Below are 15743 nucleotides of genomic sequence, written 5' to 3'. Positions count from 1 at the left end.
TCTCTTAATCACGGAAATTGCTTGTGTCAGTTAGTCTGTCCTCTCTATTCTGTTGCAAAAAAGGGTCAATGTTTTCACCAGCCTCTTGTTGTCGGAACTTGAACGTTTAATCAATATTCTTTTGAGGTGCAAGGTGTGCTGTCAGGGAACGACAGAGTGTTTCAAATCATTCTTTATTTAAGGATCCGCTTGGTCTGTGGTGAAGGTTCCAGTAGTGTTGAAAAACCTCTTCAACAGAATAATGAAGCAACAATGCTTTCTTCTCTTCTTGACCGGAACGTTCATGCCCATCAGAGCGACCAATCATCATCATCATCATCATCATCATCATCATCATCCAGTGCCAGGTCTGCGACAGACATCCTCGGATGCTCTTTAAAAAGCTACGTTTCCCTGGTTATTCCCCGTTACCCATTTGTTTAGGTTCCATAAATAGTTTGCCCTGGGCCTACCCCTACCACGTTTGCCTTCAATTTGGCCAGTGACAGCTAGATGTTCAAGACCCGTATGTTTATTCAAGTGTTCCAAAAACTGCATTTGTCGTTTCCTGGTTGTTTTTAACAGTGAGCGTCCCACATGGGCTTCATCAAGCATTACCTCATTTGATTTCTTTTCTTTCCACGATATTCTTAGCAGTCTCATAAGAAACCACATTTCTGTTGCTTCTATTTTATTTTCACTGTCTTAAGTGATTGTCCAGCATTCACAGCCATATAGAAGGGTTGACCATACTTAGCATTTCAGAACTTTCATTTTGGTAGTCATTGAGATGTTTCTATTTTTTCAGGATTTGGCATCACGTGTTACCATATATCCTAGATATTTAAACTGATGGACTTGTTTGATCTTTTCATCTTTGCTACGGAGATTACAAATAGGATTTGCTGCTCTTTTTATAGTACCACATATTCTGTTTTCTTTATATTCAACAATACTCCTTTACGTTCACTTTCTATTACAGCAGTATCCAGGTGTTTGGGTTTTTTTAGTTGCCAACAACAGTTCCAATTGCCATAGCCATTTAGGCCACCTCGTGCCAGTAGTGCCATCAATGCTGTGGACAAGGAAACGGTCAAAGGCAAAGGGATCTATAGTTGCTAAAGTCATTGTACACTAATCTTTCAAATATTTTAATCTAGAGCTCGGCCTATGATCAGTTTATATACTCGTTTCCAGCTGTTGTGTAGCGGGGGCTAGGCCTCGACAGAAACACACAGATCAACAGGAGAGGAAGCGCCATGCCGGTATAAAAAATGTTTGTGTTTTTTCAAGCACGATTACAGAGGAGGTGCGGTGAAATACCGTACCTGACGCTATAAATTATAGGACACTACTAATGCTAAAAACAAAAGAAAATATTCCTGCTGACGAGCTTTGTGAAGGATTAAGGACTTTATTTCTGTGACAATGAAACATCTTTTTTTTTTGTCTCGCTTGTATAGTTGTAGTTTCCATGTCACCGTAATGTTGTCCATTTCAGTTCATTGAGACGTTCTGTTTTTGTTTTAGCTTTCTTTAAAATAAGTAAATCAAACCCTTGTCACAACAGACCACCAACAATGCGTGACACCATGATACATCCTGAGAAGACGCTCAAAAAGGAGGACTGAAATAAGGCAGAGATGGCAGCAGCCGGATATCAGTACTCGGCGCCCACACACGCAGAGTTCTATCCACGGGATTGCTTCCGAACTTACAAAACCGTTAAAAAATAGCTGATGTGTGGCCAGGCGCAGGGTGCAGTACGGGTATGGAAATGTAGGCTGCGCAATTCCTGCTGTTGTAGTTGTTTCCAACAACCCGGCGTAGAGTGGAGTGGTGGGGTCTTTTTTTTTTTTAACTATCCTGATCCAGAAGCACTCAACGAACTCATGTTTGCAGACGACCTGGCAACAAAACACAACTACAGAAGCATATTATTATTATGAACCAACTAAACGCGAGCTGCGAGAAATATGACATGAACACCAGTGTTAACAGGACCGAGGTCATGACATTTAGCAGGAGACCAGACAAACTGGATATCAAAATCAATGGATCCCAACTGAAACAAACCAGTGAATTCAAATACCTGGGCAGCATTTTCGCAGAAAATGGCAAACTAGATCGAGAAATAGAGACTAGATGCCAGAGAGCCAATGCAGTCAGCTTTCAACTTGTCCATCTCCTGAAGCATCCCAACAACCCCTTGAGCATCAAGTCGAAGTTCATCAACGCCATTTTTTTAACCATCGCTCACACATCAATGCCAGACATAGTCCCTAACAAAAGCCCTCAAGAGGAACCTAGTCACATGTGAAATGAAATGTCCAAGAAAAGAGGTAAACAAGACAAGACGAGACAAGACTTTAAAAATGAAGTCATGAGAGACGTGGAAGGAGCAACACAAGTCCTACCACACATTGAGAGACGGAGGACCATGTGTTTCGGATACATCACACGGATGCCTTCAAACTAACCAGCTCTGGGGCCATACAACACCAGATATTCTGGCTGGAGAGTCAGATTGATATCAAGACGACGCTGGAGCGAATCTGTGGCACTCACCTTCAGAGCTCACGGGAAGTCCCTCCTACAGGCAACTCGTCTTGCTACAGACAGACGCCTGTGCCTCCCCGCGACACCCATCGGTACAAGTGAAAGAAAAAAGTAAAGCAAGTGTATATATGTATATACATATTATATTTATATATATGGTCACACACAAACACATATATATACATATATGTCTTTGTACCTCCATTTTGGTCTTCCTCTTGGTCTCTTTCCCTGGACAAGTTCTCCATTGAGAAGTTGCTTCGGAATCCGGTTGAGGTCCATTCTCTTGACATGACCCAGCCATCTCAATCTTTTTAAACACAGGATAGTTGTCATGCTTTGGAGGTTTGCCCGTGCCAATATTTCAACTTTTGTAACCTTGTCATGCCACGAAATACCTATGATCTTGCGCAGCATCTGAGATGGAAAATGTCGAGGCGCTTTTCTTGCCTGCTGTACAAGGTCCATGTTTCAGATCCATAAAGGAGTGTGCTGAGAACACATGCTTCGTATATCTTGATCTTTGTTTCTATGCTTAATCTGTAGTCCAATAACTTTCTAACGGTTTTCTAATGAAAGTCTCAGCATTTTGATACTGATTTTGTTTCCAACGGAATTTCCATATTTCGAGGTTTCAGATCTGTAGGACAGGCCTACGTGACCTCATGAACACAAACTCACTACTCGAATGATTTAACAAGTGAGTATATAACATCCGTGTAATGTACAATTGGACGATCGGCGCAATTTTAAGATTGTGCTGCGCGTTTTAACGATCGTATAATTGCTCGGCAATCTGAAGATTGCGTTAATATTGCATATTTTTAATTGATTTTTTAGAAATCCACTTCCATCCTTATTCTTTTACTCACATGAAGGAACATTCACATATATTTTCAAAAGTGTAAAAATATGAAAATTAAAATTAACGTATGAAACTGAAGAGCTCACAAGTATGATACAATGCAAGGTATAAAACTAAAAGTTAACCAAATACATTTAATTTATTTCGTATTCTTGATTTTTTTAAATATTCACTTCCTTCTTTATTCTTTTACTCGCGTCAAGGAACATTCACGTATATTTTCAAAAGTGAAAAATATGAAAATGAAAATTAAGATTAAGATATTTATTATTACGAAACTAAAGAGCTCACAACAATGACACAATAATAAGATCGCAGCGCTGCGCAGTCTTAAGATTGCCGCGAAATTATACGATCGTTAAAACGCGCACCGCAATTTCAGGTCGTGGAGACCACCAGGAACACCATCGGAAGAACAGGGCGGACCCTGAGTACCAGAACCGTACTACGGATATTGCACTCAACAGGCCTCTGTCTGGTTCAGATGGCCATGTTGCAGGCTGGTTCGGGGGGGGGGGGGGTGTCATCGTTCTACATCAAAGAACCGGACCAGTGTTCTTCCAGGAAGTGGGTCAAATACAAGGAAATTGGGTTACCGATCAGTACTACATTGACGAAGTTCTTCAGCCTCGCTCGTGTGGTGCCCTTTTGCTAGAGGCATCTAAATTTCTTTTTCCAGCAAGCCAGCGTGACAACTCATACTACCCGTATAACACAGCAGTTCTAGGAGCAGATCATTATCATTTTGCCTCATCCGGATCATCCACTGAAAAATTTCGAGCAAGTTTGGGAAGGCTATCCAGAGGCAGCTCAGCCAGCTATAACACGACCACGGACAGCTTCTCAATTGGCTTCAGCCATCGGCCAGGCTTCCGTACAGATCCCAGACCGACATTAAATTAAGGAAAGCACTATTCCCAGTGACACTGGGGATAGGCTCAGAAACTATTCCCAGTGAATAGGCCCAGAATCTATTCCCAGTAACACTGGGAATAGGCCCAGAAACCACTGGCAAGAGGACCTAGGGCAGAATTGTTCCCAGTGTCACTCGGAATAGGCCCAGAAACTATTCTCAGTGATATTGAGAACAGACAGGCCCATTTGATCTATTTGTTCACACACTGATCTACATGGGCATGATGGTGATGGGTTACTGGATACTAGACTAGATCTAGATCTATATCTATAGATCTAGATCCTAGATCTAACTAAACCAAAGTAGATTCTGGTGTGAATTGAAGAATTTTTTTTAAAGAAAAAGGAATTATCGTTCTATGCTTGCTGGTTATTCAGTCGTAATTTAAATGTACATGTTCTAGATTTAGATCTTTTGAGAACAGACAGGCCCATTAGATCTATTGTTCCCACACTGATCTACATGGGCATGATGCTGATTTGTTACTAAATACTAGACTTATATCTAATGCAGATTCTAGATCTAACTAAACTAAAGTTGATTCTGGTGTGAGTGTAAGAATTCTTTTTTAAGAAAAAGGAATGATCATTCTATGCTCTCTTGTTATTCGCAGTCGTAATATAAATGTCCGTGTAGATCAAGATCTACATACGGATTTTGGAGACCACGGTACAGGGCAGGTAGAAATCCTTCCCCATTCTTCTTTCTTTTAGATCTAGATCTAGATCTAGTTCTAGTTCTATATCTACATCGAGACATTTTCTACGGTCAAGTCCAAGCCCTAAGTAAGAGAAGAGAACAAAAGTAGGCTGAACTGAAGTGAGAAGAGAGTCTACAATGCAAAGACTTCTGGGGGGTTTTATGCAAAAAAGTTCCGTTGTCACTGGGAATAGTTTCTATACCTATCCCCAGTGTCACTGGGAATAGTCACTTCGTTAAATCAAATAATCACTCTCTTGAAGTCAATGGGTCGAAGATGTAGATTAGTTGTTGCAGCCAACGGAGATCACAATCGGTACTGACTTTCAGCCCCAAGGTCAAGGTCACAGTAATAACAAAGTGAGGCTGAAACTACACTAAAACAGCCACTTATTGACATTGTAAATTAGACGACTGAAAATTTCATTTACACATGACAAAGTCCCGTCGAGTGCAGTGTTTTATTCATGCTTTATTTATTCGCGTTTTCTCTTGCCTCTGAGTAGATATGAGTGTATTGTATTCGTATATACATGAATATTATTATGAGTGCATACGTGTGCTGTGTGCGAATGCTGATGTTTTGGTATACCCATTCAAAATTTCCTTCGTGGGTCGATTAAGTTTCTCTGATTTTTTCAAACGCTATTTCTTACTCTTCTTTTTTTCGTTCTCTCCAAATTCATATATTGTTTAGCTTAATTTCAGTTCCGATGACTGCAGAGGGTACGAACAGGAACTTTCCCTTATAATTTTATGTTAACTCTTAAATTCCTCTTTCTCTTCTTCCCCGCTTTTATCGACTACCAGAAAAAGGAAGTCACTTGTACGGCGTCCAGACATTAGCCAAGTACCAACTGTTCCGGGACATAGTGACAATGTATCCCGGCCTCTACCTGCTTGGGTTGACGGATCTGGCCAAGGAGGGAACGTGGAGATGGGATGTAGACGGCACAGTGGTGACTAAAGAGATTTGGGATATCTTGTGGTTAAAAGGTGAATTTTGCGTTATGAATGCTTTCTTTTGTCGTGGTGGTCCGTTACCTGGACTAACACTAAACTGAGTTGGGGGGGGGGTTCAACAATAATATACAGTTTTTGTTGAACACTTTGCACTCAGTACCTCAGTGTATTTTGATTTTTCCTTGACCGAGATCTCGGAAGAAGTCATAATATATCAAGTTTCTGTTCTTTAGCTAACCCCCCCCCCCCCCCCCTTCATAAAAAAATTCACACTCATACAGTGCACACACTTATACACAATCACACACACACACACACACACACACACACACACACACACACACACACACACAATCACAACTCACGCACACATGCACAAACACGCAAAACGCACACATACACACACACACACACACACACACACAATCACGTACACTTGCACGTGCCCAACATTTATGCCAGCCAATGGTTCAGAACCGTAGCGCCGTATCCCCCAGTGGTGTCAGTCCACTACTCGTTGTGTGCTTTGTTTACGTGTTTGATGATAAGCAAAAAGAAGTATCTAGGTTCGCCAACGGTGCGAGTTTTCGCCACTGGAAAAGTGCGCGCGAGCGAGGCAAAGCGTCTAATTCGTGTCAAATTCATGCTAATTTTCTCCCAACTTGTGTTGACACGTAAAAGAAAATTTACATATTTGTTTTTCAAAATTCTTTCTTCTTTCGAAATATGTTATTCTCTTCTTCTTCTTCTTTTTCTTCTTTTTCTTTTTACATTGGGGGCAATTGATTAATAATCCTGTGGGAAAACGACCACAGAGTCTATGGGTGGATCGTTGCGTTCGGCACGTTTGGTCACGAAGATTTTCTGAAGGTAGGGTTATTCAAACGAAACCCGTCGACCATGAGACACTCAAATGACCATTTTTTTTTTTTTACAATAAAAGAGGGGAAATCATCATCCTTATTTGAAATGAATCTGTAAGAAAAACAAAGTAAAAAGTGGAATCACCAGACATTGCAATGTTTATAAAGAAAACGATGTTCGCACAGACTCAACTGAAAAGCCAATCTTTTCCCTGCACATTGGTGCACATAATATAAGAGATCTGTGTTTTCCTGGTCGACAGAGACATTCTGTTGCGAAGCACCCCCTCTCTTTTTTCTCTTCCTTTTCTGCGCACAAGTTGGCTAACCTGACGCCCGCCAAGTCGGGCACTTCGGGCTGAGCACTTAAGCATTAGATCTGGTGGATAAAACTATAGGAGTGTTTCTTGCGTTGTTTTTATTTTAAATAGTTCGTATATTTTTACACTAAGTATTGAGCTATTTCTGGTTTTGATATTATTATCTAATCTTTCAATATAAATCAAATTGTCTTTATCAAGATAATCTGTGGGAGTGTCCTTTTTTATGTTGCAGGCAAACACTGTTTAGCGAGAAACATTTTTCATATAATTTTATGGGTCTACAATATCGAAATTATAAGCCCGTGGATTTCTTTAGTCATTGTATTCTTTAATGTTGTCCTTGACATCAAGAAGACATTACTAATAAGTATGTGTACTGTCATTACGTCATTTTGTGACTGTTCAAAGTCTGCATTTTTTTTCGATCTACGTTTTAAATGAATTTGAACCTTGATAACTTTATTTAACATTAATTTTCCGATTTTAATTGTTTAAAAGGTGAATATCAGTGTTTGTATGGCTCTTTCTGTTCCAAAAAAAAAAAAATTCTATTTTCAGACCATTCGATTTTTTTTTTTTTTGTGGCACTTAATTATATATTCTAGATGACAATGAATAACAGTCACTTTAGTGCAGAGTAAGAGTAAGGCAAACAGTCAACAAACGGAAAACAGAAACAACAGATAGAAAAAAGAGGTAGGGCCTACTAATGGCCCTCTCCAAGAATCCACTGATTCTTTTACTCTGGTCGCTGTTTACTCACACTACTGACACAGTCTCTCTTACCTCGCCAGCACACTTTTTTGGGGGAAACACACACCTCCACAAAATGGAGTATTCCCTGTAATTCAAAGAAAAATAATAAAAACCAACAGAAATGGCCACCTGAATGTCGTTTTGGTTTTTGTATAATCCGTTTGAAATTTCCCAAGTTCAGTGTCTGTTTTGGGCTTTTTGAAAGAGAGCGTTGGTGATGTGGTGTCTTTTTTCTACAGTAAAATTTATTAGCATCTCTTTGAACTAGACATACGGATTTTAGGTGTAATCTATTTTGACATGATATTCTGTCTGTATGTTTTTTAATTTTATTTTTCAGTTAGGTTTTTGAAATACCTATGTAAGCCTACTTAAAAAAAGCCTTTTTTCTTGGGTCATCTCTTGTGTTTTACCACTTTGTTATAACCAAGTGCCATAATCTGGTAGTTGTGTTAGGCCCTCTCCAGTTCGGCTTGTCTCACACAAGTCGATGACCTCCCATTTCAAATTTTTCACTTCTTCAATTCGTTTGTTAAGTCTAAGTCGACTGTTGTGTGTTGTGATGTTGATGTTGCGGGTGTTTCTTCTTTCTTTATCGGCTTCGCAGCTACCTTGAGTGGTACAGCGTCATAATAATTAGAAGTGATGATTTCACAAAGAGGTTTCACCTATTTCTTATCCCCATGGTCTTACGGCAATATTGACCAGATATTAACAGTATAAAGTTCGGAAAAGGCAAGACGGGGGGGGGGGGGGGGGGGGGGGTCAGCAGCAACAGGTGATAGTACAGAAAAAGAATCTACCAGACGCGCAAACAGTTAAATGTTCCCGATTTTGATGCAGGCTCTAAATAATGTAATTGTCATTGTGTTGGTCAGCAACCGTTCAGATTCATTCCCTCTGTTTCAGGAGAACCAAGCCGCGGGAGAAATCAGGACTGTGCGGTCGCTTACAAACCAGACACCAAGAATAGATTCAATGACGTCCAATGCTCCATGAGAACATATATCAATTTCATCTGCGAGAAATATCCTACATTAGGCTCTTGGGACAACAAACGTAGTATGGTGCTCTAAGAATTTTACGGGTGTACCGAGTAATAATCAATCAAATCATAACATAAGAATACACTTTTTGTCCCTCTGTCTTTGTCTATCAATCTATCCACCACTCAAACCCGCACACTCACACGCTGGCGACATCCTTCCTTCTAGAAGAGCACAACTTCTATGCTCTTCCAGTCTTCAGTCTCAATCAACTTCATCTCACGGATACTGAGAGCTACCACGAGCAACCAGTAGAGGTTTCAGAGATGATGAGCGTGAGTATATACCATTATCATTATCATCATCATCATCATTATCATTATCATTATTGTTAGATCTAGTTTTATTATTATTATTACTTATTAATATCACTATTATTATCATTATTATTGCTATTATCATATGTTAGGCCTGCACATGAATATACTCTCTAATAAGATGGGTTTTTGTGTGCAGACTGTGTGAAGAAGTAAAGAATTATCTAATTTTCCTCTCTGCAATTTCAGTAATCTACTTGGAAAGTTTTCAGTTCTTCTATTTAGGACAGGTATGATTTGATGCGTGTGTTTGTGTGTGTGTGTGTGTGTGTGTGTGTGTGTGTGTGTGTGTGTGTGTGTGTTGCTATTCAACTTTCTAATGTTGTCTCGTTTTATTTAATTTCTTTCATGCTATGGAAGCACTAAGCTTGTTGATCATTGTGTGCAAAATAGAGAGGAAGAGGACTGTTGCTAGGATAACTTATTCTCTCTTACAATTACTTTTCGAAGAACAGCAGACTATAATATATTACCATCTACTTCCGACGACATTGGAACCTAAGGTTCATACCCTGCCATTGAATAATAATCTTTACCGCTGAAATTCACTGTAATATGTGAGAGGGCTAACATTTGTACAACTGAAATGAATTTCTCTTTGTTTTTATTGCTCAAACTTTGCTTATCAAATGAAATTGTTCACACCCCCCGCCCACCCCGCCTAACTCAACCCAGTGATAAAAAGTATACAATGGTAACCCATGGCAAAGGGTATACATGTATATACATGAATATATACGACCTATAAATCTACTATTTTATTTGTGGAAACGTTTAACAACTCAACATGATTTTAAGATGTTATTGATATAATGTGTTTGTTATTTACAATTTATGCTGTTTTCAAGGAAGTCTCTTTATGTAAAATGTGTATGTTTTACGTGATGGGGGTCAACGACCTCAAACACTGAATAAGACCTGTACCTACCTACCTATCTACCTACGTAAAATGATTTTAGTTCAATGTGTAGAGCTTGAAAAGAGCTCTAATTTGGTGTATATAGCTGCCATGTCGGATGATTCCGTTATTTATTATGGTTTTTAATACTAGCAACACCATATTATTTTTCATCTTTGTTTATATTTTTTTGTAAACTAGAAAAATTTTAGTTGATTTATGCACAAAATATTGTAACAATTGATTTTGTAACATAACTCAGTGCGTTGCGATTAAAGTAAGATTTAGTCTGATGAATCAATCCTGTAGTGTAATAAGTTGGATTTTTTTTCTTAGCACAACCTGTCACTCACACAGTCGAGTGGGGTTTTCGTAACAAACTGTGATTATGAGCTCCGAGGCACACTTAAGCATGCTCATTCAGCAATGCTCAAAACGGTTAAAATGGTGCTTTTCTGAAAATCGAAGATTAATATTTTTTAAATGTTGGTTGGAAGATCACTTGTGGTCATATTTATACACCATTAAGTTTCTAAAATACAGTAAAACATCGTTACCTTGGAACGAGTATAAAGTGGGCAGTACAGCCGGGTTGGTGGAATAGCTGGACACCACCGATTGACATCTTGACAAGTGGTAGACTGGTAGATACTAGAGGCAAACAGTGGCCTGTCTTGCCTCATCTAGATCTGTCTGTGCAGGGAAAAAACAAGCGTCAATTAAGTACAGCAGCTCTAGGTGAACTTTAAATAAATTCAAACTGAAAGAAGCTAGGCTGTATGTGTCAAGGACCCTGTAGACGTACGGGCTTGTTAAACCCGATATTGGTCTGTCCTTGGACCAGCTAAGACCTATCATGTAGATTTGAGCGTGAATCCTCACAATATAAAAGGCCCACAGGCACCCGTCAGCCTTAGGTCATTGGGCTGATACCTGGCAATGTCAGATATTTTGCTCTGAGGCCGGGTCGGCGCAGCTCTTTTGAAATATCTCTAGACGACTTTTAAACTTCATTCCACTTTCAAATAAAAAAACGTATAGCATTTCATAATCAGCGCAAATCAAAAGAAAATCGGCAAGCGCCTAGAAATACGCCGAGATTGCAGACACGTGTGTGAGAAAAGGATTATCAAGCAGTCACTATGTGTATAGCGCGCCTACCTCTGGTGGGCAATTCGCTGGCGGTACAGCGGGGTAAATAAAATAATATTAGTGAAATAAGGACCGTACAACTCAGACCGTTGGTTGATGGCGGATGGCGTGTGAAGGAGGAAATACTTTGTTTAGGCATTCCGTTTCGTACACTGTCAAAACAAGGTGGTAACCGTGATAGCCGCACAACAGGGGAGCAGTACAACGATGTTTGGCTGTAATGTAGGCCTACAGTTTAGTTGAATGTGTAGAGGCTGAAAAGAGCCTTAATTGGATACATAAAAATACCATCTGGAATGATTCTATGATTTTTCATTTTGTTTTTACTAGCAACACCATATTGCATTATTCGTCTTTGCCTAATTTTTCTCATAAAATGTGAAAATGTTACTCCATTTGTGCTCAAAGTATTGTAAGAATTGATTGATTTTATCATATCCCAATGAATTGTGCTTGAAGTTAAGTTTAATCTGATATACGAAACAGCTCTGTGGTGTAATTTATTGAGTTTTTAATAACTTTTTCTAATCACAATTTGTCGAAGGTTTTTTTCTCCCCTTTTTTCCTGACACTGATTTTGAGCTCTGAGACACTTTGGCACCTTTTAAAATCCGTATTCATCGTCACAGACCATTGAAAAAAATAAAATGAGCATGATTTCAGTATATTGTTATATGTCTAATGGTTTAAGAATTTTGATTCAAATACAATAAAATTTCTTGTATTTACGTGACGTCAAAAATGGGCCTCATGCCCGTCATGCACCTTTTTTCTTTAATTTTAAACACAAACTATTAAAATTCTAAACAACCATAACTAAGTTGTTTGTGGGCAGATTTTGATCATTCTTTCTGTTTTTTCCAAGTTTTACGGAGTACATTCAAATACAGGTGGTTTGCACATGGAGGATTGGGCTCAGTGAATAGTATAGGTAAGGCTGTATTGCCGCACTGAGAGTCTTCAAAGTTCTCAGACTCAGAGCAGAGGACGTTTCCAGAAAAGAGGAATTCAGGTGACTTGATCAACAAATCCTATCTTCGATAGCATATCACCCACCTCTGACACCTCATCATATCATTAGAAAAACTGTTTTAAAAAAGAAAGGAAAAGTCTCATCTATTGTATCTTCTGTTAGAACAATGAATTATTCTGTCGTCTTTTAACTGAAACATCTATTATTACCATTTCGTATACTCTTAGTATCTACATTATGTCACTGAAAATGTTCACCCCATTGCCGCTTTCCATTCCTGAAAATCTTAATTCTCAACTCACTAGATTTCTTTATTCAAAGCGTGAACAAAAACCAGTTAAAATAATTTCCTGTTTGCATGAAAGAAAGACAAGGCAAGACAGCCACAAACATATTATGAAAATCATAGTACTACGCAGTGCTTGAGTTGAACATTGCGCTATTTACCTGTCGTTTGTTTATGCTTTATACGCGCTTATCGTTGTTTCCACGGGGACCGAGTTAGGCTGGAAGTGAGGCCTATTGTCCGTCTTGGTATTCTTCAGTCTTGGATGTAACCATCATCTCCAAGTTATGGGCAGCTACTCTGTCTCGTAGCAACGTCCGTTGTTTACTCTCTGCGTCCCGCTGTTTGATGTCCAGATCTAGATCTAACGGTTATCTCGTTTGCATGCCTGACAAAACAATGAAAAGATTAAGTCTTGAGGTTAAAGTTAAAGAGAGAATGGCGGTACACGTGAAGTGTTTCTGCAAGGTGAAAATTTACATAATGTTCGATAAACAGTTAAAAATGAGCTGGTTTCAATAGCTGAAAGTCAGCCAGGTTACACTCATTTCAAGGAAATAGACACAGGTCTTGGTGTGACTGCCAGACGCGCCTCGTATCTGTCGGTCAAATGGTGAAGCTACTTTGAGTAAATTATAATGCCTTATTGTAAGAGAGAGAGAGAGAGAGAGAGAGAGAGAGAGAGAGAGAGAGAGACAGACAGACAGACAGACAGACAGACAGACAGACAGAGATAGGGGGAGGGAAAGGGAGATATACAGATATACAGAGAGAAATACAGAGACAGATACACAGAGAGAGGAAGAGACAGTCCCAGAGAGATACAAAGAGATAAACAGAGAGAGATAGAGGGGGAGAGAGGAGAGACGGGGAGAGGAGAGAGGGGGAGAGGAGAGAGGGGGAAAGAGAGAAGGGGTGGGTGTTCAAGACCATGTTGAACAACCTCTCCTGTTGTACTTAAAATGAATACGTGTGTTGAATTTGAACTGATGTTGAAGTTGAACTTTCTATTTTTACATTTCATAGCCCTATTTGGATTTTTGGGACTTTCTAGTGTTGTATTAGCTCCCCCTATTTTGATGTTTGAAGTTTCTATGTTGAATTTGAATTGACTATGTTGAAAATTTTCTGTTATGTTTCATTTGAATCATCCAAATTTATTTTTGATCAGGAAAAAGTGTAGACGTTTTGCTTTTCTTACAACTTTTAACGCATTTATAAACCATTTCCTCCACGATGTCGAATGTCGCTTTGTAATACGTGAGTACTCCCAGTTTTATCAGTCGAACCATGTAACTTTTATCTTTGTTGCAATTTTTTGGGGTCTTCCCTTATCTATCTTCCACTATACGTAGAAACTTGTCATCTAAACAAATCGGTCCCGTCTTTCCACGTATGTTCTTGAGTCAAAAAAGAAGCTAACATAACTAGATTTTACATAAATAGTGTATTCAAGTTGAAATGAATAGATCTAGCACTTCACAAAAGTAACATGTTTCCTTGTATCAAGGTTCCGTTTCCGTGACTGTCGCTCGTAAACTAGATATTATCAATGCCACGTTTGTGGCCTTTTATCACAAACTGTTTGTTTTCTTTTAAATTTTTAATTGATAAAAGAGGTCTAGATTTCCTCCGACCTTCTCGTAAAACAACCTGTCTCTAAATATTTGTACTGACTTTGGCTAGGAAACTCAGAAGAACCACATTGACAGCATTATTGACATAAACAACAACGATATCAGCAACATCCCCACCATCAGCAGCAGCAGCAACAGTAACATTAGCAGTAACAGCAGCATAAACAGTAGCTACAATAACGACAAATGTACAACAAGATAACAGCAACAAAGCAGTATATTTTATGTTCTGAAAAGTGGTTTTTTCTGTTTTTGAAGAGCATTAGATTAACGTTCCGTGAATATTCCCTGCTTCATGCGTCTATCCATTCACCAAAAATGCAGGTTATCCCAAGAGGGGGATTACCTGAGACATAATAATCCTCTCAGACCATTTCTTTGTTACGCCCCCTTGTGGGATAACCACGGATCCGCCACAGACCTTCAGAGAGACCAACGTTCCTGAATCTCGTCACATAAGGTAAACAATGTTTCCCCGCGGGTCATGTCATGACCTTTTAGTCCAAAATACCACGGGAAAAAAATAGAGGCATACTATTTTTTGAAGTACACTTCCGACTGATCGTAGAGGCGAGAAGTTCCTTTGTGTGGTCAATTCGTAATGATGCCAAAAGGTGACAAGTGACTTAGAATTTGTGCTACATTTTATTAATTTTGTTTGATCATTCCGAATTTACCGATTCTAAGATCCACAACTAAAAGGAGCTATTGACGATTGAACAGAATACCCCTAGAGGCCTCTTTAAAAGCAAGAAACATTGAGTGAGAATCAAGAAGCTATAATAGCACCTAAACATGATATAGATAGCTTGCGCCTCTTTTGAAAAATCATTAGTGGCCAGTAGGACTTACGAAAACAAGTACCTCGATTTAAATAGACTGTAAAACATACACATAAAGATACAGCTTGTTCGTTGAGTTTAGATCTCTGCCTATTCAGAAATTAGTCCAATAAAGTCACTTCAACACGTAACCAGCGAGTCATAATATGTGAAGATCACAGAAGCTCAATGGTTAACAATGAAAGCCGAAGTAAATTCTTAACCTTAAAGTCCATTTAAAAAGATGACGATGGATTTTATTTTGAATTGACTACGCTAGAGATCAGATAAATTAGGACAATTGTTACAGTCAAACTCATTTTGAGTGAACAAGAGACTGATTGCTGACAATAATCTTCATTTAGTTTCAAGTCAATAAAATAAATATTATTTATCAACGTTCAAAGAACACTCTGCCGAATTGAAGATGTTCAAAGAGACAATAGGGGTTGACTGGTGTGTTGTTTCACTAGAGAGACTCGTTCCTTCATCTTTGTTTAGCTCGCCGCCTCGTCGCAACGTTAATGCAATTCCTTCATGGATCTTGTCTACGTGAGGCCTTACCTCACACCGCCTGCTCAGTGGTGAGTGGTGACGTCGGCCTCCCCTGGACAATAAAGATGTATCTTATCTTATCTTTCTCTCTCTCTCTCTCTCTCTCTCTCTCTCTCTCTCTCTCTCTCTCTCTCT

At 39.1% G+C, this 15743-nt stretch overlaps 1 protein-coding gene across 3 annotated transcripts in view; it reads left to right on the top strand.

Moving 5' to 3' along the window:
- Nucleotides 1-9282, top strand: part of LOC101849055 (perlucin-like protein) — a 41104-nt gene extending 31822 nt beyond the window's left edge. For all 3 annotated transcript variants that reach the window (XM_013083367.2, XM_013083368.2, XM_013083366.2), the window contains 2 exons: nt 5829-6014; nt 8833-9282. In XM_013083367.2, coding sequence (XP_012938821.1) covers nt 5829-6014; nt 8833-8999 — 353 coding nt within the window. In that variant the 3' untranslated portion in view covers nt 9000-9282. The remainder of the gene's footprint in view (nt 1-5828; nt 6015-8832) is intronic.
- Nucleotides 9283-15743: the final 6461 nt, after the last annotated feature.

This window comes from Aplysia californica, unplaced genomic scaffold (genome assembly GCF_000002075.1).
Source record: "Aplysia californica isolate F4 #8 unplaced genomic scaffold, AplCal3.0 scaffold00227, whole genome shotgun sequence".
Lineage (NCBI taxonomy): Eukaryota > Metazoa > Mollusca > Gastropoda > Aplysiida > Aplysiidae > Aplysia > Aplysia californica.
The sequence above is the reverse complement of the archived record's forward strand: the minus strand, read 5'-3'. Positions and strand labels throughout refer to the sequence as shown.